Here is a 14,680-nt window from a genome sequence, read left to right on the forward strand (position 1 = left end):
CAGTGGACACCATAGTTTAGAAAGGATGGTTACTTCACTAGAAATTAATTTAGTCTAGACAGAGTGGTAAAAACCATGGCAAATTTGATTACTGAAAGCAATAAATAGCCCTTAGTATCACATACATTCTTAAATTCTCATTAAAAACTTCTGTCCTTTTTTGCTAGAAACTGTTCATCTTCTACCATAACAGGAGTTAGCTATTTTATGGAAAATTTGGGAAAAACCTCAAAAAAAAACCACCCCACCAAACCAACAAACAAACACACCAAACCCAAAACAAACAGACACACAAAAACCCTTTAAAACCCAACCCTTACCACTATTGTAACACTAGTTCATCTTCACTAATGCTAGGAAAGTTTCACACTAAACAGAAAAAACAGTTTATGCAGGCAGAAAGTCTCCTTAGTATACCCAAAGCCATACATTTACTAATATAGTTATGCTCCCTGTAGAGATACCCCAATTCCGATATAAGAGCAGTTTTTTTGGCCTTAGTTTATATTTTATAGATTTCACAGACATTAGGGCTGGAAGGGACCTCGGAAGATCATCGAGTCCAGCCCCCCGCCCAAAGGGCAGGACGTCAGCTGGGGTCATAGGATCCCAGCAAGATAAGCATCCAGTTTCATCTTGAAGGTGTTCAATGAAGGCGCTTGAACAACCTCCGGCGGCAGGCTGTTCCAGACCTTGGGGGCTCGGACAGTAAAGAAATTCTTCCTTATGTCCAGCCTGAAACGATCTTGTAGTAGTTTGTGACCATTTGACCTCGTCATCCCTTGGGGCGCTCTGGTGAACAAACGTTCCCCCAGATACTGGTGATCACCCCGATAACCTTGTAGGTGGCCATCAGATCACCCCTGAGCCTGCGCTTTTCCAGGCTAAAGAGCCCCAGGGCTCTCAGCCTGTCATCGTAGGGTCTGCTTCCCTGACCCCTGATCATGCGCGTGGCTCTTCTCTGGACTCTCTCAAGCTTCTCCACATCCTTTTTGAATTGTGGAGCCCAAAACTGGACGCAGTACTCCAGCTGCGGCCTCACTAAGGCCGAGTACAGGGGGAGAATGACGTCCCAGGATTTGCTTGAGAAGCATCTATGGATGCAAGCCAGCGTTTTGGTCGCTTTACTAGCCGCAGCATCGCATTGCAGGCTCATGTTCATCTTGTGGTCAATGATGACCCCCAAGTCTCTTTCTTCCATAGTGCTAACCAACATAGCACTGCCGAGCCTATAAGGATGCTGTGGGTTTTTCTTCCCAAGGTGGGAAGAAAAATATTGAGGGAAATATTGAGGGATAGGTTCAAATTAAAATTAGGTTTTACTAAGTTTATCAACAAAGTAATTTTTTCCCCATGAGATAAGTCCTTCAGAAGATCTTTTCCAGCGAACAGAAGTAAACTTAGGACAACTATCCTTCTCAGCCAACCTGCCTTCTCTTGTTAATAGAAACTGTGATCTTCAAACCTTAAATAGATTAATTACAATGCTTACTTTTAACATATGCTTCACCTTTCCCCCACCTTCCTCCATGAAGTAAAAAATTAAAGAAACTGAAATGCAAAACAGGAAGTTCATAAGAGAATAGTTGTACGTTTAACTTTGGTGCATATTGAGGTGACAAGCTTCTGATAACTGTTACAAATCAAATAAATGCAAAAGCTAAGTAAAGGCTTATTTTTATTTTGAATATTAAATATAGAACTGCCTTCTCCAATTTATTCAACATACAAATAATCCTTTTTGTGTATTTCTTGCATGCTGCAGAGCCAGATTTGTATGAAAGATAACAGTTCTCTTTGCAGTTATCAGATTAAATATTCACAATATTAGACTGTTCCACTTTGCCACTAGGCCACCTTTGCTTACTGGCTGGGTTTTGCTCTCTTTCAGAAGGAACTTCCAAACTGGAACAATTTTCAGGTTTCAGCCAAGAAGCAAAAGATGAGTACAAAATGGGTCAGTCACCAAGTGTCTGTAAACTCAAAAGTTTATTCCCAGACCATTTCTAGTACAAGAAAGGCCTTGAATGAAATTTCCAACACAATCCTATGTATATACGTATACGCGTTTAAAATGAGAAAAATAAAAGCACAGAAGTAGCATTCATAAAGTACTCACTTCAATGCCTTAGTGTAATCTTTTGCATAGTAATACTCTTCTCCCATCTGAACCACTGAAAAAAAAAAAAAACGAAGTCAAACTGTCAATACTTCAAAACATTGCAAAAAATGTTAAAGAGACGTGTTTGATAAGTGATATTTACTTAAATGACTCTTCATTCTTGGACATTTGTATTTCTTGAACTGTGCAACCGCGTTACTCAGCAAAGTGATTATCAGTTCCTAACAGATAAAACAAAAATGCTGTTAAAGTGAGAGATATACTTAATAACCATATTAGAACACAGAAGTAGGTTTTAGAATAATATTTACCGAGTGAAGAACACTTCTCTCTTTCAATTGCAGAGCTAAAATTCCCAGCTTCTCTTTTTCAGGATCAGAAAGATCAAAGCCTGCATAGGACAATGAAAAATCCATTAAATTGAAAATATTGTCCAGTCCCAAAAGAAGTTATTGCATTGTTTCAAAATATACTGCCAGTTCCAATTCAGGCACGCTCACATTCTTAATACTGTCATTGCTTAGGAAAAAGAATGTTTATAGAATAGAGCTAGGTTCTCATATTACAAAGAACACTTTGGAGCAGAAATTCTTGCTGTTTTTAAAGGGAACTGTTGTAGAAGGCCCAAATCATTAATCCAAACATGGAAGTAAAACAGTCAAAGGTCCTCCAAGCCCAAAATGCCACCAGGATAGAATGGTTAAGGCATGTCTATTTCTGCAGACAAGGGAGACATGCAACTAGTATCATGTTCTGCAACCTTTGACTCCCACCCCAAGTGGGTAGTTAGCCATTCACGACTGCGTCAACTTGGGCCTTTGGTACAAGTCTGGAGAAGGACTTGAATTTACTTCTGGATTCATAGCAAAGATGCTTAACTATTCTAGCACTGTGCTCCAGACCAAATACACCACTATTTGCAAGTTACAAAACGAACTACTTGTCAGCTTTGTTCCCATTCGCTAGTTCTCAAAAAAAGGACTACTTCAGTTCTGTATTTCTCCACCAATAGTTCATGACATCAGCATTTAAAGCAGTGGCTCTCAACCTCTTTTGACTCTAGGCACCCCACGATGGATGGAACACACCCTTTGAAAAACGCTTAGTTTTCACTCTTTCTTTGACTACAGAAAAATAAGACCAATTCTGTTGCAAAGAACTCAGAAAGACCATAACAGATCACAATGTTTTTAACATTATGGATTCCTATTTGAAATCCTGTTTATCTTGTGAATCATGTTTGTACGCCTTGCAGCACCTTTGAAAGGATTTCAAGGCACCCTATGATGTCATGGCACTCTGATTGAAAATCACTAACTTAAAGCAATGCAAAAAATATCGTTCCCTGCTTTATTTGAGCTATTTCACAAGACTATTAACTATAGCAGGAAGACTGAATGCTGAATTCCCACAGTTGGTAATAAAGTTTCTATTAATCTTGAAATCCTGTAATATTTATCATTTTGATTACAAACTAAACTGTTATTTTCAAACGTTATCTAGCCAATTCACTCTTCAAAACATATAATGATCAGACTGAAAACATTTCAAGAGGACAGCATCAAAGCTCCAATGTCCAAAAGTTAAAATCTACCACTATATAGTAACAGGGATTAATGAGAAGACAGACATGCCTGCAGTACACTGCAGTGCTGAGGAGCATTAGCCTGAAAACACACACTGCCCACTTGCCCAGTTCCATACACACCAAATGCCAAGAAGCTGATTTTTAGACAATGCTCAGCAGTACTCTCTGGTTCAGTTTTGGGTGTCTTCATATGCCACTAACAGCAGCTACGTGACACTTTCCATATCCAGTGGTATAGAATGGGAATGAGTGGGCATGAGTGTTTTCCATCTGATATAGTGTAAACATGACCAAAGGACAAAATCAATAATGCGAATATTTCAAGGTCATGCATGTATGTTCATGCATAAGCTCAGACTTGTGTCAGAAATTTGAAAATAATGTGGTTTTGGGGTTGTTGTTTTTTTTTTACTGTTAGTTGAAACCCTACAATGATCTTTCACAACTTCACATCTAGCAATTCACCTTTTCATCTCTAAGTATACTTTGATATCCAGAGACATGACTTATTTTACAGAGGGTACAGATTTACCTTATGGTCTCTATACATGGGCTTAACACCAACTTCCTTGCATCTCTCCCTCCATCTTCTAGCTCATTCTACATTGCAATAAGAGATGTGACTTCTAAATACACAAAACTAGGTATAATTTTGCTAGCAGAGCTACCCATAGCCATGAAGGCATATTCTCACAGACTTCAGCATAAAATTTACAAGACTGCCTGGGGACCTCAAACTGGTGAATGTATCCCAAGCTACTGTGGCTTCACCGTTATTAGTACCCAAACTAACCAGATGAAAGTTAGTTTGGCCAAGACCATATATGGTGCAGTCACACCTGACTGCAATCTGTCTAGTTGCCATGTTGTCTAGCCTCCTTTTGATCTTCTTTAAGAGAATTTAAAAGGCAGAAGACAGTAAGGTAATTGACCTTATTAAATTTGTAAAACAGCAATCATTCCCACAGGTGTTTAAATGGTACAGGGAAAAAATTCACATGAGTAAGAGCTATAGAACCAATTTCATACTTTTATGCACTACTTGTATTCTATTGCAGTAGAACTAAAAATTTTAACCAAATCTGTAGTGAAAACTGAGATGTGTTAATCCATATAAGCAGAAAAGATGGTTCCAAGTAACATTCTAGGAACAAGTTTTGTCCATTGCGTGTAAGGTTATACTGCTAACCAAAAGAACCAAGTAATGCTTCAATCCCGCAACTCCTCAAAATTTTGAAGTCAACCAGCTCTGGACAGATGCAGTGCCTGCCCATCCAGAATTATAACAGGGTTGCAGATTTAAATCATTTTGTTTGAATTCTATAGATATTAAAAACAGGAAAAAGCTTTTACTTAGTATTCCTTGCCGCCATGATCTTTGTCCATAAAAGTCAAGCACTCCAGATTGAGTTTCCAGTGGATCCGGAATGGGATGTGTCACAGAAGACTGTAAATTCAGCAAACACAGCCTTGAAAAATGGTTCATATTATAAAATATATAAAAAAAATTGACCTCATGTTTCAGTATATAGCAAAATAAGTACTGTAGACTCACTTATGCAGAAAGAAACAGAGGAACTTACTTTTTTAAACAGCTTATTTAACTTCTAGTCATTTGTTTAAAATACTATTTCAGTTACTTGGGTTTCATGAAGAAAAAGTGGACTGTTTAACATAGTTTAAAGGCAAAAGCCAATTAGATTATTTGTTTTTAAAATTAGTGTATACTTTTCTTTTAAAAAAGTCGCAGTTACAACCAATTATTGATCCATTCTTTCCTATTAGTTCCTAATTAGATCATCCAACTGCACTAACAGGAATCCAATATACTATTTCACAATAGGGCTGTGCAAAGCTTCGCCAGCTGTTTCATTTCGACACTGTTTCGTGCCCGCACCAGCCTCCTGTGATTCAGGAGGCAGATCAGGGGCCCGCACCTCCGGGAGCAGTCCGGCACAGTCCCTGCAGCCCTCCCAGGTGCGCGGGCAAGCCCCCGATCTGCCTGCCAGATGACAGGAGGCTGGTGCTGCCAACTGGGGCCAGCAGCAGCACCGATCTTCCCAGCACTAGTTATGGGCAAAACATTGAAACAGCAAAAGAGTTCTGATGAAACAAAATGAAACAGTGCTTTCGAAACGAATCAAAACTCTAAACGAACCACTGTTCCATCGAACAGAAGTTGAAGCGGAATGATGCTTTTCTGCACAGCCCTATTTCACAATACTGTAACAAGATAGTATGAAAGTAGATCTAATTATACATGAAAGTCTACGGACAAGTGTCATGAGGTTCCTTCATTACAACTTTTCTGCCAATTGTCAAGCAAGCAACATACAGACAATTTAGGAAATATTTTACAGAACTCCGTGCCACCAAAAATTTGCTTCACAGCAGAGATCATGTAATATAACTTGCAGACTAAATTATACATTCATGAACAATCCTTCCAAATTCAGGGTGCCTGTAAACATGCAGGACATTGGATCCAACACACTGTAAGTAGTGTGGAGCAGACTCGATTAGCCAAGTGTGCTAGAGCATGCTAATTTAGCATGCTCCAACAGCCTCAGTGTCTCATGTATTCAGCATCCCTGTGCTTCAAAATGGCAGTGGGGACACTTTAGCTAGAGCTTGTTCAATGAGTTTTAAAGCGCCACCACCACCATTTTGAAGCATAGGATGCTGAATACACATGATGCTGTGGGCACTTTACAATTAGAGTGGCTCCTGTGAGCTGCTCTCATTAGTGTCCCCTGGCTCACCCCTTACCTCCCCCCCACAGCTGGAGCATGTATAAAGATGCTCATAGAGACTAAGGCAATTCACTTTCCACTTGTACCAACACATGCATATAAAACTTGCTTTGATCTATTCTGCAGTAAAGCTTAATAAACAGAGATTTAGAACAAAAAGTAGCCAATTGGCCATCTGCAACTTACATCATGGTTACAGAGCATGTTTGCTAGCTGCTTCCGTTCTTGTGCATAGTGAGCTGCCTGTTGGTAATAGAAACCTGGATTCTGGGTTTGAATTGCTGTCAAGCCTAGTTTAATAGCTTCATCAAATAAGTCTCCAAAAGCCTGAAATCTTTAACAAGAAAAATTAGTTTTCCTACTTGTAAATGTAACTAGGGAGCATAAGATTAAAACTTAACTGCACACAATAAAGGTGGCAAGAGTAAAAGTATGATAATACACAGATTTGAACAATGTGATTTTGCCACTGTCAAATTGCAATGTCAGTGTCACAATCTGGGCCCTACATACTTAAAGGACTGCCTTCTCCCTTATGTTCTATTGCAGATACCAAGGTCAGCTGAAGGCAAACTCCTACAAGTACCATCGATATGCCAAGTCTCCTTGGAGAAACTGTGCATGTGGAGGGTAATTCTCAGTAGTTGCTCCTCCGATTTAGATCTCCCTTAGACTTCCAGAGCCTGTCAGAACCTGACCCTGGACATCTTCGCGAAGTCCAGGCAGGTATTTATCAAACAAAGCTAGGGTGGCTATTTAAAGGCAGTGGTGCTCAATCTTTTTGCCCAGCAGGCCAGATGAGTAGTGCCCAGTCCATCTGTGGGCCAGATCAGGCCAGTGGTCCCGATTCAGAGTCCAGGGCAGGAGGCAGCCTGGCCCTGATTTAGCCATGCAGGGAAACAGGGCTCGGTTCAGCAACTAGTAGGGAGGGAAGGAAGGCAGCTCAGTATAGCCCTGCAGTGAAAGAGGGGGAGTGGTCTGGCCCCCTTCCAGGTATTCAGGGAAAGGGGCATGACTTGGTTCTGTGGGGAGGGACAGGAGACAAGAGGGCATGGCCTGGCCCCAAGCAAGCTGTGCAGAAGGAAGAGGGCGTGGCCCAGCCATGATCTGGCTCTGCAGGGGGACCGGGTATTGCTGAGGGACTTGGGAATTTGGCAGCAGGGGATCAATGGTAGTATTAACTGCCACTGGTCATCTGCATCTTTTCATGGAAAGAAATTCAAGATTCTATTATTTCTCTAGTCATACAAACTGAGGACTTGTGAAAAAAAAAATCATATTTCTGTTCTAGCTTATGTATTAGTTAGTAAACACATACTGTTTGGACATCCAGGCAGCATGCTCAAAAGCCAGCTCTGCGCTCCCTATTTTTTTCTTACACAAGTCAATGTGCTTCCTAAACTGAGCAATTGCATCCAGAGGTGTATTATGCTGAAAACAGAGGCGACAAATCTACAAGAATGAAATAAGACAAACGCTTTGATTAGAGTTAAGGATTTTAAAACTTTTTAAACTTGAACTTTGAAATATAATAGGTGAATCCTTATATCCTTACACGAGATGCAGTAATTCAGACAACGTAAAATGAAGACTAGATAAGACCGCATACATGGACATAAGTAACTTATGACCAACTGACGTCTTTCTGCAGAGAATGAGCCAATGGACAATAACCACTAGATTGAACACCACACAATCCTAGGACTAGCATAGAATTGTAACCTTTGCTTCGGAGAGAACATATGGATAGCATGAGGTCCTGGAAGGTTGAATGATCTCTCTCAATGAGGATCGATTTTAATAACATTTTTGATAAATTAATTAGGACAACATTTTTGCTAACCCAGCAGGGCAATTTAGATGGCTTTTCCTCCTCTTCCTCTTAAAATGGAAGGTGAAGGATCTATATATTTTGAATTCTAAAAGCAGAGTTTATTTCCACTGACTTTGAGTAGGAGTTAAAGGTACTCATTTCAAAAACACCTGTGTGTCACATACATGCAACAGCACCTCAAAACAAAAATCAGCAGAGGACAGCTTTTACCTAGGAGGTATTGTTTTTGGATCTAAAAGCAATTTGAACTTAATATAAAGCCAGGTAATAATTTAAAGCTAACTTCCCATCAACCAACTTCCTCTCGTGCGTGGATGACCTCTACCTGACTCAAGAAGTCTATGGGCCAACAAGAGGTAAAGCGCTGCTCGACCAGGTACTGGCTAGTGGGGATGACCTAGTCGGCGACCTAGTGATCAATGGGAAGCTGGGTGACAGCGACCACGAGCTGATCACCTTCACCATCCGCCAAAAAGCTGGCAAGTCGGTCAGCAACACGCAAGTCCTTGACTTCAGGAAAGCCGACTTTGACAAGCTCAGGAGGCTTGTCAGTGAGGCCCTAAGGGACCGTGACCACAGGGAGAGGGGAGTTCAAGAAGAGTGGTTGCTCCTCAAGGGAGCGATCCTCAATGCACAAACTAAGTCTATTCCATTTCGGAGGAAAGGCAGCAAGAGGGCACAGCAGCCCCCCTGGCTCTCCAGGGACCTAGCAGACCTCCTGAGCCTAAAAAGAAAGGCCTACAAAGGATGGAGGATGGGAGTCACCTCCAAGGAGGATTATTCTGCACTGGTCCAGTCCTGTAGGGAGCTGACCAGGAAAGCCAAGGCTGCAATTGAACTCCAGCTAGCTTTGAGCATCAAGGACAATAAGAAGTCCTTTTTCAGATATGTGGGGAGCCGGAGGAAAAGCAGGGGCAACATTGGACCCCTGCTGAACCAGATGGGGCAACTGACAACTGATGCCCAGGAAAAAGCCAACCTATTAAATAGGTACTTTGCGTCAGTCTTTCATCAGCCCCATGGGATGCCCATGCCCGCTACAGGGCCGGGAAGTCCGGGTGAGGGTGATCCCCTGCCCTCCATTAATGCTGACTTTCTGAAGGAACATCTTGAGAAGCTGGATACCTTCAAGTCAGCCAGCCCTGACAATCTTCACCCCAGGGTAGTCAAGGAGCTGGCGAGCATCATAGCCCAGCCTCTAGCATGGATCTTTGAAAACTCTTGGTGCTCTAGTGTAGTGCCCGAAGACTGGAAGAAGGCCAATGTGGTGCCTATCTTCAAGAAAGGGAGGGAAGTGGATCCGGCTAACTATAGGCCCATCAGCCTGACTTCTATCCCGGGAAAGATCTTAGAACAGTTTATTAAAGAGGCCATCCTTAATGGACTGGCCGACGTCAACATCTTAAGGGATAGCCAGCACGGGTTTGTTGCGGGTAGGTCTTGCTTGACCAATCTCATTTCCTTCTACGACCAGGTGACCTATCACCTGGACAAGGGAAAAGAGATTGATGTCATATCTTGACTTCAAAAAAGCCTTCGATCTGGTGTCCCATGATCGCCTCTTGGAGAAACTGGCCAATTGTTGCCCTGGGTCCTCCACGATCCACTGGCTGGAAAATTGGCTCCGGGGTCGGACCCAGAGGGTAGTAATTGATGGAAGTCACTCATCGTGGTGTCCTGTGACCAGTGGGGTCCCTCAGGGCTCTGTCCTTGGACCCATACTGTTCAACATCTTCATTAATGATGTGGACACTGGAGTCAGAAGCGGACTGGCCAAGTTTGCCGATGACACCAAACTCTGGGGCAAAGCATCCACACCAGAAGACAGGCGGGTGATCCAGGCTGACCTGGACAGGCTCAGCAAGTGGGCAGACGAGAATCTGATGGTGTTCAACGCCAATAAATGCAAGGTTCTCCACCTTGGGGAAAAAAACCCCGCAGCATCCTTATAGGCTCGGCAGTGCTATGTTGGCCAGCACTATGGAAGAAAGAGACTTGGGGGTCATCATTGACCACAAGATGAACATGAGCCTGCAATGCGATGCGGCGGCTAGTAAAGCGACCAAAATGCTGGCTTGCATCCATAGATGCTTCTCAAGCAAATCCCGGGATGTCATTCTCCCCTTGTACTCGGCCTTACTGAGGCCGCAGCTGGAGTACTGCATCCAGTTTTGGGCTCCACAATTCAAAAAGGATGTGGAGAAGCTTGAGAGTCCAGAGAAGAGCCACGCGCATGATCAGAGGTCAGGGAAGCAGACCCTATGATGACAGGCTGACAGCCCTGGGGCTCTTTAGCCTGAAAAAGCACAGGCTCAGGGGTGATCTGATGGCCACCTACAAGTTTATCAGGGGTGACCACCAGTATCTGGGGGAACGTTTGTTCACCAGAGCGCCCCAAGGGATGACGAGGTCGAATGGTCACAAACTACTTCAGGATCGTTTCAGGCTGAACATAAGGAAGAATTTCTTTACTGTCCGAGCCCCCAAGGTCTGGAACAGCCTGCCACCGGAGGTGGTTCAAGCGCCTTCATTGAACACCTTCAAGATGAAACTGGATGCTTATCTTGCTGGGATCCTATGACCCCAGCTGAATTCCTGCCCTTTGGGCAGGGGGCTGGACTCGATGATCTTCCGAGGTCCCTTCCAGCCCTAATGTCTATGAAATCTATGAAGCAATGGAAAAGACATTTTTAATACTTAAATCTTTTTCAATTGGATTATTCAGATATTTTTGGATTGCTGAAATGTACAAGTCTGTAAAAGACTGAAACAAGGTTGACTTACCTTGTAGTTTATAAACCCTGCCATGGTCTTGATTTCTAACATATTTGTTTCATGAGCCCTCAGTTCATGCACTAGGTTGTAAGCTGTTCTGTAATTCCTAAAATATAAAATGTTTAATTTAAAAAAGTCAGAATGTGTTAACATAAACAGTTATTTAAGCAAAGCAAAAACAACTGCTACTCAGAGAAAATACAAGTTCTGGTGAAAAAAAAAAATACATAAACATTACCATTTTACATCCTCAAGCAAACATTGTTACAATTTTTCTGTTTGTTTCAATTAACTGTTTTGAAACCATGAAAAAGAAAAAAAGGCTATTCTTCTGCTTAAGTCTGACAAGAAAACTAAACAAACAGAAAAAATCTTGTGTATTAATGTTATAGTGTCACATGCTACTGAAAAAAAATGTATTAAGCACATATATGTTTAAATATTAGCACAGTTTGAAATCCAATAACTAGTAACATGGACATAAAACACAAGTCAGAAGATACGTATATTTTACCAATATAAAATATTAGTCAGATTTGCCACTAGAAGTCTCTCCCTTTGCCCAGGAAGTACTCCTTTTGCGGAAGGGGGGTTTGCTTGTATATTGTGCATGGAGGGGGATGTATGTGGGAGGGGAGGGGCAGGGGGGCATGTGGTTGGGTGGTGTGGGTATGGTGAAGGCAGAAGCGGGCAGGACTAAGCCCCATGCAGAGTGCAGCTGCTGGCAGGGCCAAATACAATTTATTGGTGGTGCCTGCCAGTAGGCCAGATCTAAATCAGCTGGCAGGCTGGATCCAGTCCATAGGCCACATTTTGCTCACCCCTGTTTTAGATGTGATAAGTATTAATTCAGATGCTTTTCCTTAGCAAGATACACAATGGAATATCACTTTATGGTAACACTTAAGGAAGCACCAATGATAAAAGTCTGTTGCCCCAATCCAGAGTGCTATAAGCACAATACTTGATATTAGGCAAATATTTAGTTTGACAAATCTGTATATTTTGTTTGATTTATTACAAAGCTACTGGAAAGCAACAGTAGTAAAGGATGACAACTCATCTGTTCTATCCCTTGCTCATTCTCAGTGGAAAGGTGATCCTCTGAGGCTAATTGAGACCATTTCAAGGAGACAGGTGGAACTGGCAAACCTACTCTTCTAAATATGCACTAAAGCAAACACGGAAAGAGATGCAAAATTATTTTAGTGGAATATAAGGTTTCACAGATGGATGCCATTCAGGTGTGGAACAATTAAATGCTCCACGAAGCATTTATTGTATTTACTCAAGTTGAAGGCTAGGTTGTCTATCACCCAGTCACCATGGGAAAAAAAAAGCTGTGTCTCAGAATTTGAGCATGGCCCAGGGCAAGTGATGGCTCAGCTCTGGCTTTGGCTTGGGACCAAAGCCAGAGCCAAGACACTGCCTGGCCTGGGCTGGGGGAGCTTTTAGTACGGGAGGGGAAGTGTGCAGTCAGAGGAATGCAGGGGAGACCGGATGGGGAGGAGGGAGGGGAACATAGGGGGAGACCACAGTCTGTGGCTCATGGGAGACTGTGTCACTCCCCCCACCAAATCCCCACCCCTGCTTATCTTCTGCTCCATCTTACGCCCCTGCAGCCCCAACCTGGTTAGAATTAAAAGCTGCCACTGCTGTTTGCCCCTAGCCGAGCTGGGCTGGGGCTGCCACCAGACTGCCAAAGGAGAGCTGCAGGACTTGAGAGGGTGCAGGGAGCAGGGGGACAAGGGGTAGAGGTCTGATCCCTTCCGCAGAAGTAGGGGGATGAATTTAAGAGGAGGGATTGTCTTAAATTCAAAGTCATCTTGGATTTGGGTAAATACACTAAGTATTTATATACAAATGCATTTTCTAAACTTATTCTCTCAGTTAAATGTAGAGTTTAATTTATTGCTATTCAAATCGTAGTACATACCAAGATACATACATGATGCATCACGTGCAAGTCAGTGTTGGTCATGGAACCATAACTTTATTTTCCGATTGGAATTTTATCTTAATGTATGAATAGTTTGGGATCTGAGCTGGTGTTCTGTTCTTATGAAGTATGCCGAGGGAGCAAGGGGTGGCTGGTGGGGAAGAAGCCATTTTGCATACACTGTACCAGTTCTGACTAAGACAGTCATATACATAAGAAGTGGAATTAATACTTGTCCAAGTCAGTCAGACAACCATAAAAACTATTTGTCTTTTAAAGTCACATTACAACAAAGTCCACTGAAACACTTTTAAAAGTATGAGAAAATGGAACATAATACTGCAAGGGAAACCCCTTCCCACAAAAATTCTCTTCAAAATACTTAAAGTAAATAAAAATCAAGCTTAATTCCTCCCCTTCTGGAATGAACTCAGAAACACAAACTATTTGATCTGTTTTACTTTCACTACACTTGAAGTTATAACAGCAGCAGAAGTCATTAAGAAAGAACAAATTTTATACAAGTCTTACTTCAGCGCATTCTGCGTATCCTGTTTCAGTTCACTGAAGAAAGCTATTTTGAACTGATGCCTAACAAATAAAAGCTGTAAAACATAACCAATATATTTTGAATTGAATACATTTATAAATGTGAATATCTAATTTCTATATAAAGAAGTCACAGATGCTACTTTATACGATGATGATTACTTGGAAATTTGCAGATCATAAAATAAGCAGACTCACAGAAAAAAAATATGGCACTCGCTCAATAGCAATCTATACCATACGGCTCCTCTGTTAAACCTAATCTGTTGGGGGGAGGGGCATACAGCCAGATGTGGAGCAGCAGCTGCATGAGGTGGTGGGTGGCAGTGGCGGCCATATGTGAGCTTCCCCTCCTCCCCCTGCATTCAGCCAGTCAGGTGGCTCCTGTGCGGCCTGCAGAAGGGCACTGCTACCCATCCCCACCCACCCACCCACATGTACCTCCTAGGGTCTTCCCAAGTACCCTGGGGGTATGTGTACCCCTGGTTGACAACCTCTGCTTTAGGGTACAACTGGTGTGCTTAAAGAACTCTTTCCTAGCCTTCCAAAACAAAGGAAGTCAGTGGCTAAAACACAAAGTTGTCTCTGTAGAGAAATATTTGGTGAACTGACAAACAACAAATGAGAACCAACTTAACACAAATCTGGGCTTGATTCCCACCTACAACCTGCTGATTTAGACAGCACAGAAATAAGTGTATGTTTTTTTGGGGGGGGAGGGGTTGTTAGTTTGTTTTTTAAATAGAGACTGCTTTAAAATTATCCTTATTAGCCACTGTTTTAAAATCTGCTTGTATTATAATTCTTAGATGGTATCCCAGGAAATATTAAGTTTGTGACCTCCCAATATCACTAATTCTATGAACTGCAGTAAAGCACATAGTATGTGGACCCTCCATTCTGGAATATCTTAAACCAGCTAGCAGCACCAATTTTAGAAAACGGTTGAAACTTGTTTCTATGCTCCTCAGTTGCTTCTACAAGATCTGACAAATGGAAGCGTTCAGCTTGTAAGTCTAGATTTCATTCTACAGTATTTTTTTATTAAGAGTTTGTCTTCAAAAGAATATGAAATTAAACTCACCCATTAAAAAGTAGGAAAATGACTATACGAGAAAAA

At 42.0% G+C, this 14,680-nt stretch overlaps 1 protein-coding gene across 1 annotated transcript in view; it reads right to left on the minus strand.

The window, feature by feature from the left end:
• Nucleotides 1-14,680, minus strand: part of TRAPPC11 (trafficking protein particle complex subunit 11) — a 42,870-nt gene that overhangs the window by 20,111 nt on the left and 8,079 nt on the right. Inside the window, exons 7-14 of the mRNA XM_006269618.4 lie at nt 13,543-13,616; nt 11,082-11,178; nt 7,782-7,915; nt 6,650-6,797; nt 5,064-5,157; nt 2,434-2,513; nt 2,265-2,343; nt 2,120-2,174 (exon numbers count right to left, since the gene is read on the minus strand). Of these exons, the coding sequence (XP_006269680.1) occupies nt 2,120-2,174; nt 2,265-2,343; nt 2,434-2,513; nt 5,064-5,157; nt 6,650-6,797; nt 7,782-7,915; nt 11,082-11,178; nt 13,543-13,616 (761 nt within the window). The remainder of the gene's footprint in view (nt 1-2,119; nt 2,175-2,264; nt 2,344-2,433; nt 2,514-5,063; nt 5,158-6,649; nt 6,798-7,781; nt 7,916-11,081; nt 11,179-13,542; nt 13,617-14,680) is intronic.

This window comes from Alligator mississippiensis, chromosome 2 (assembly GCF_030867095.1).
Source record: "Alligator mississippiensis isolate rAllMis1 chromosome 2, rAllMis1, whole genome shotgun sequence".
Lineage (NCBI taxonomy): Eukaryota > Metazoa > Chordata > Crocodylia > Alligatoridae > Alligator > Alligator mississippiensis.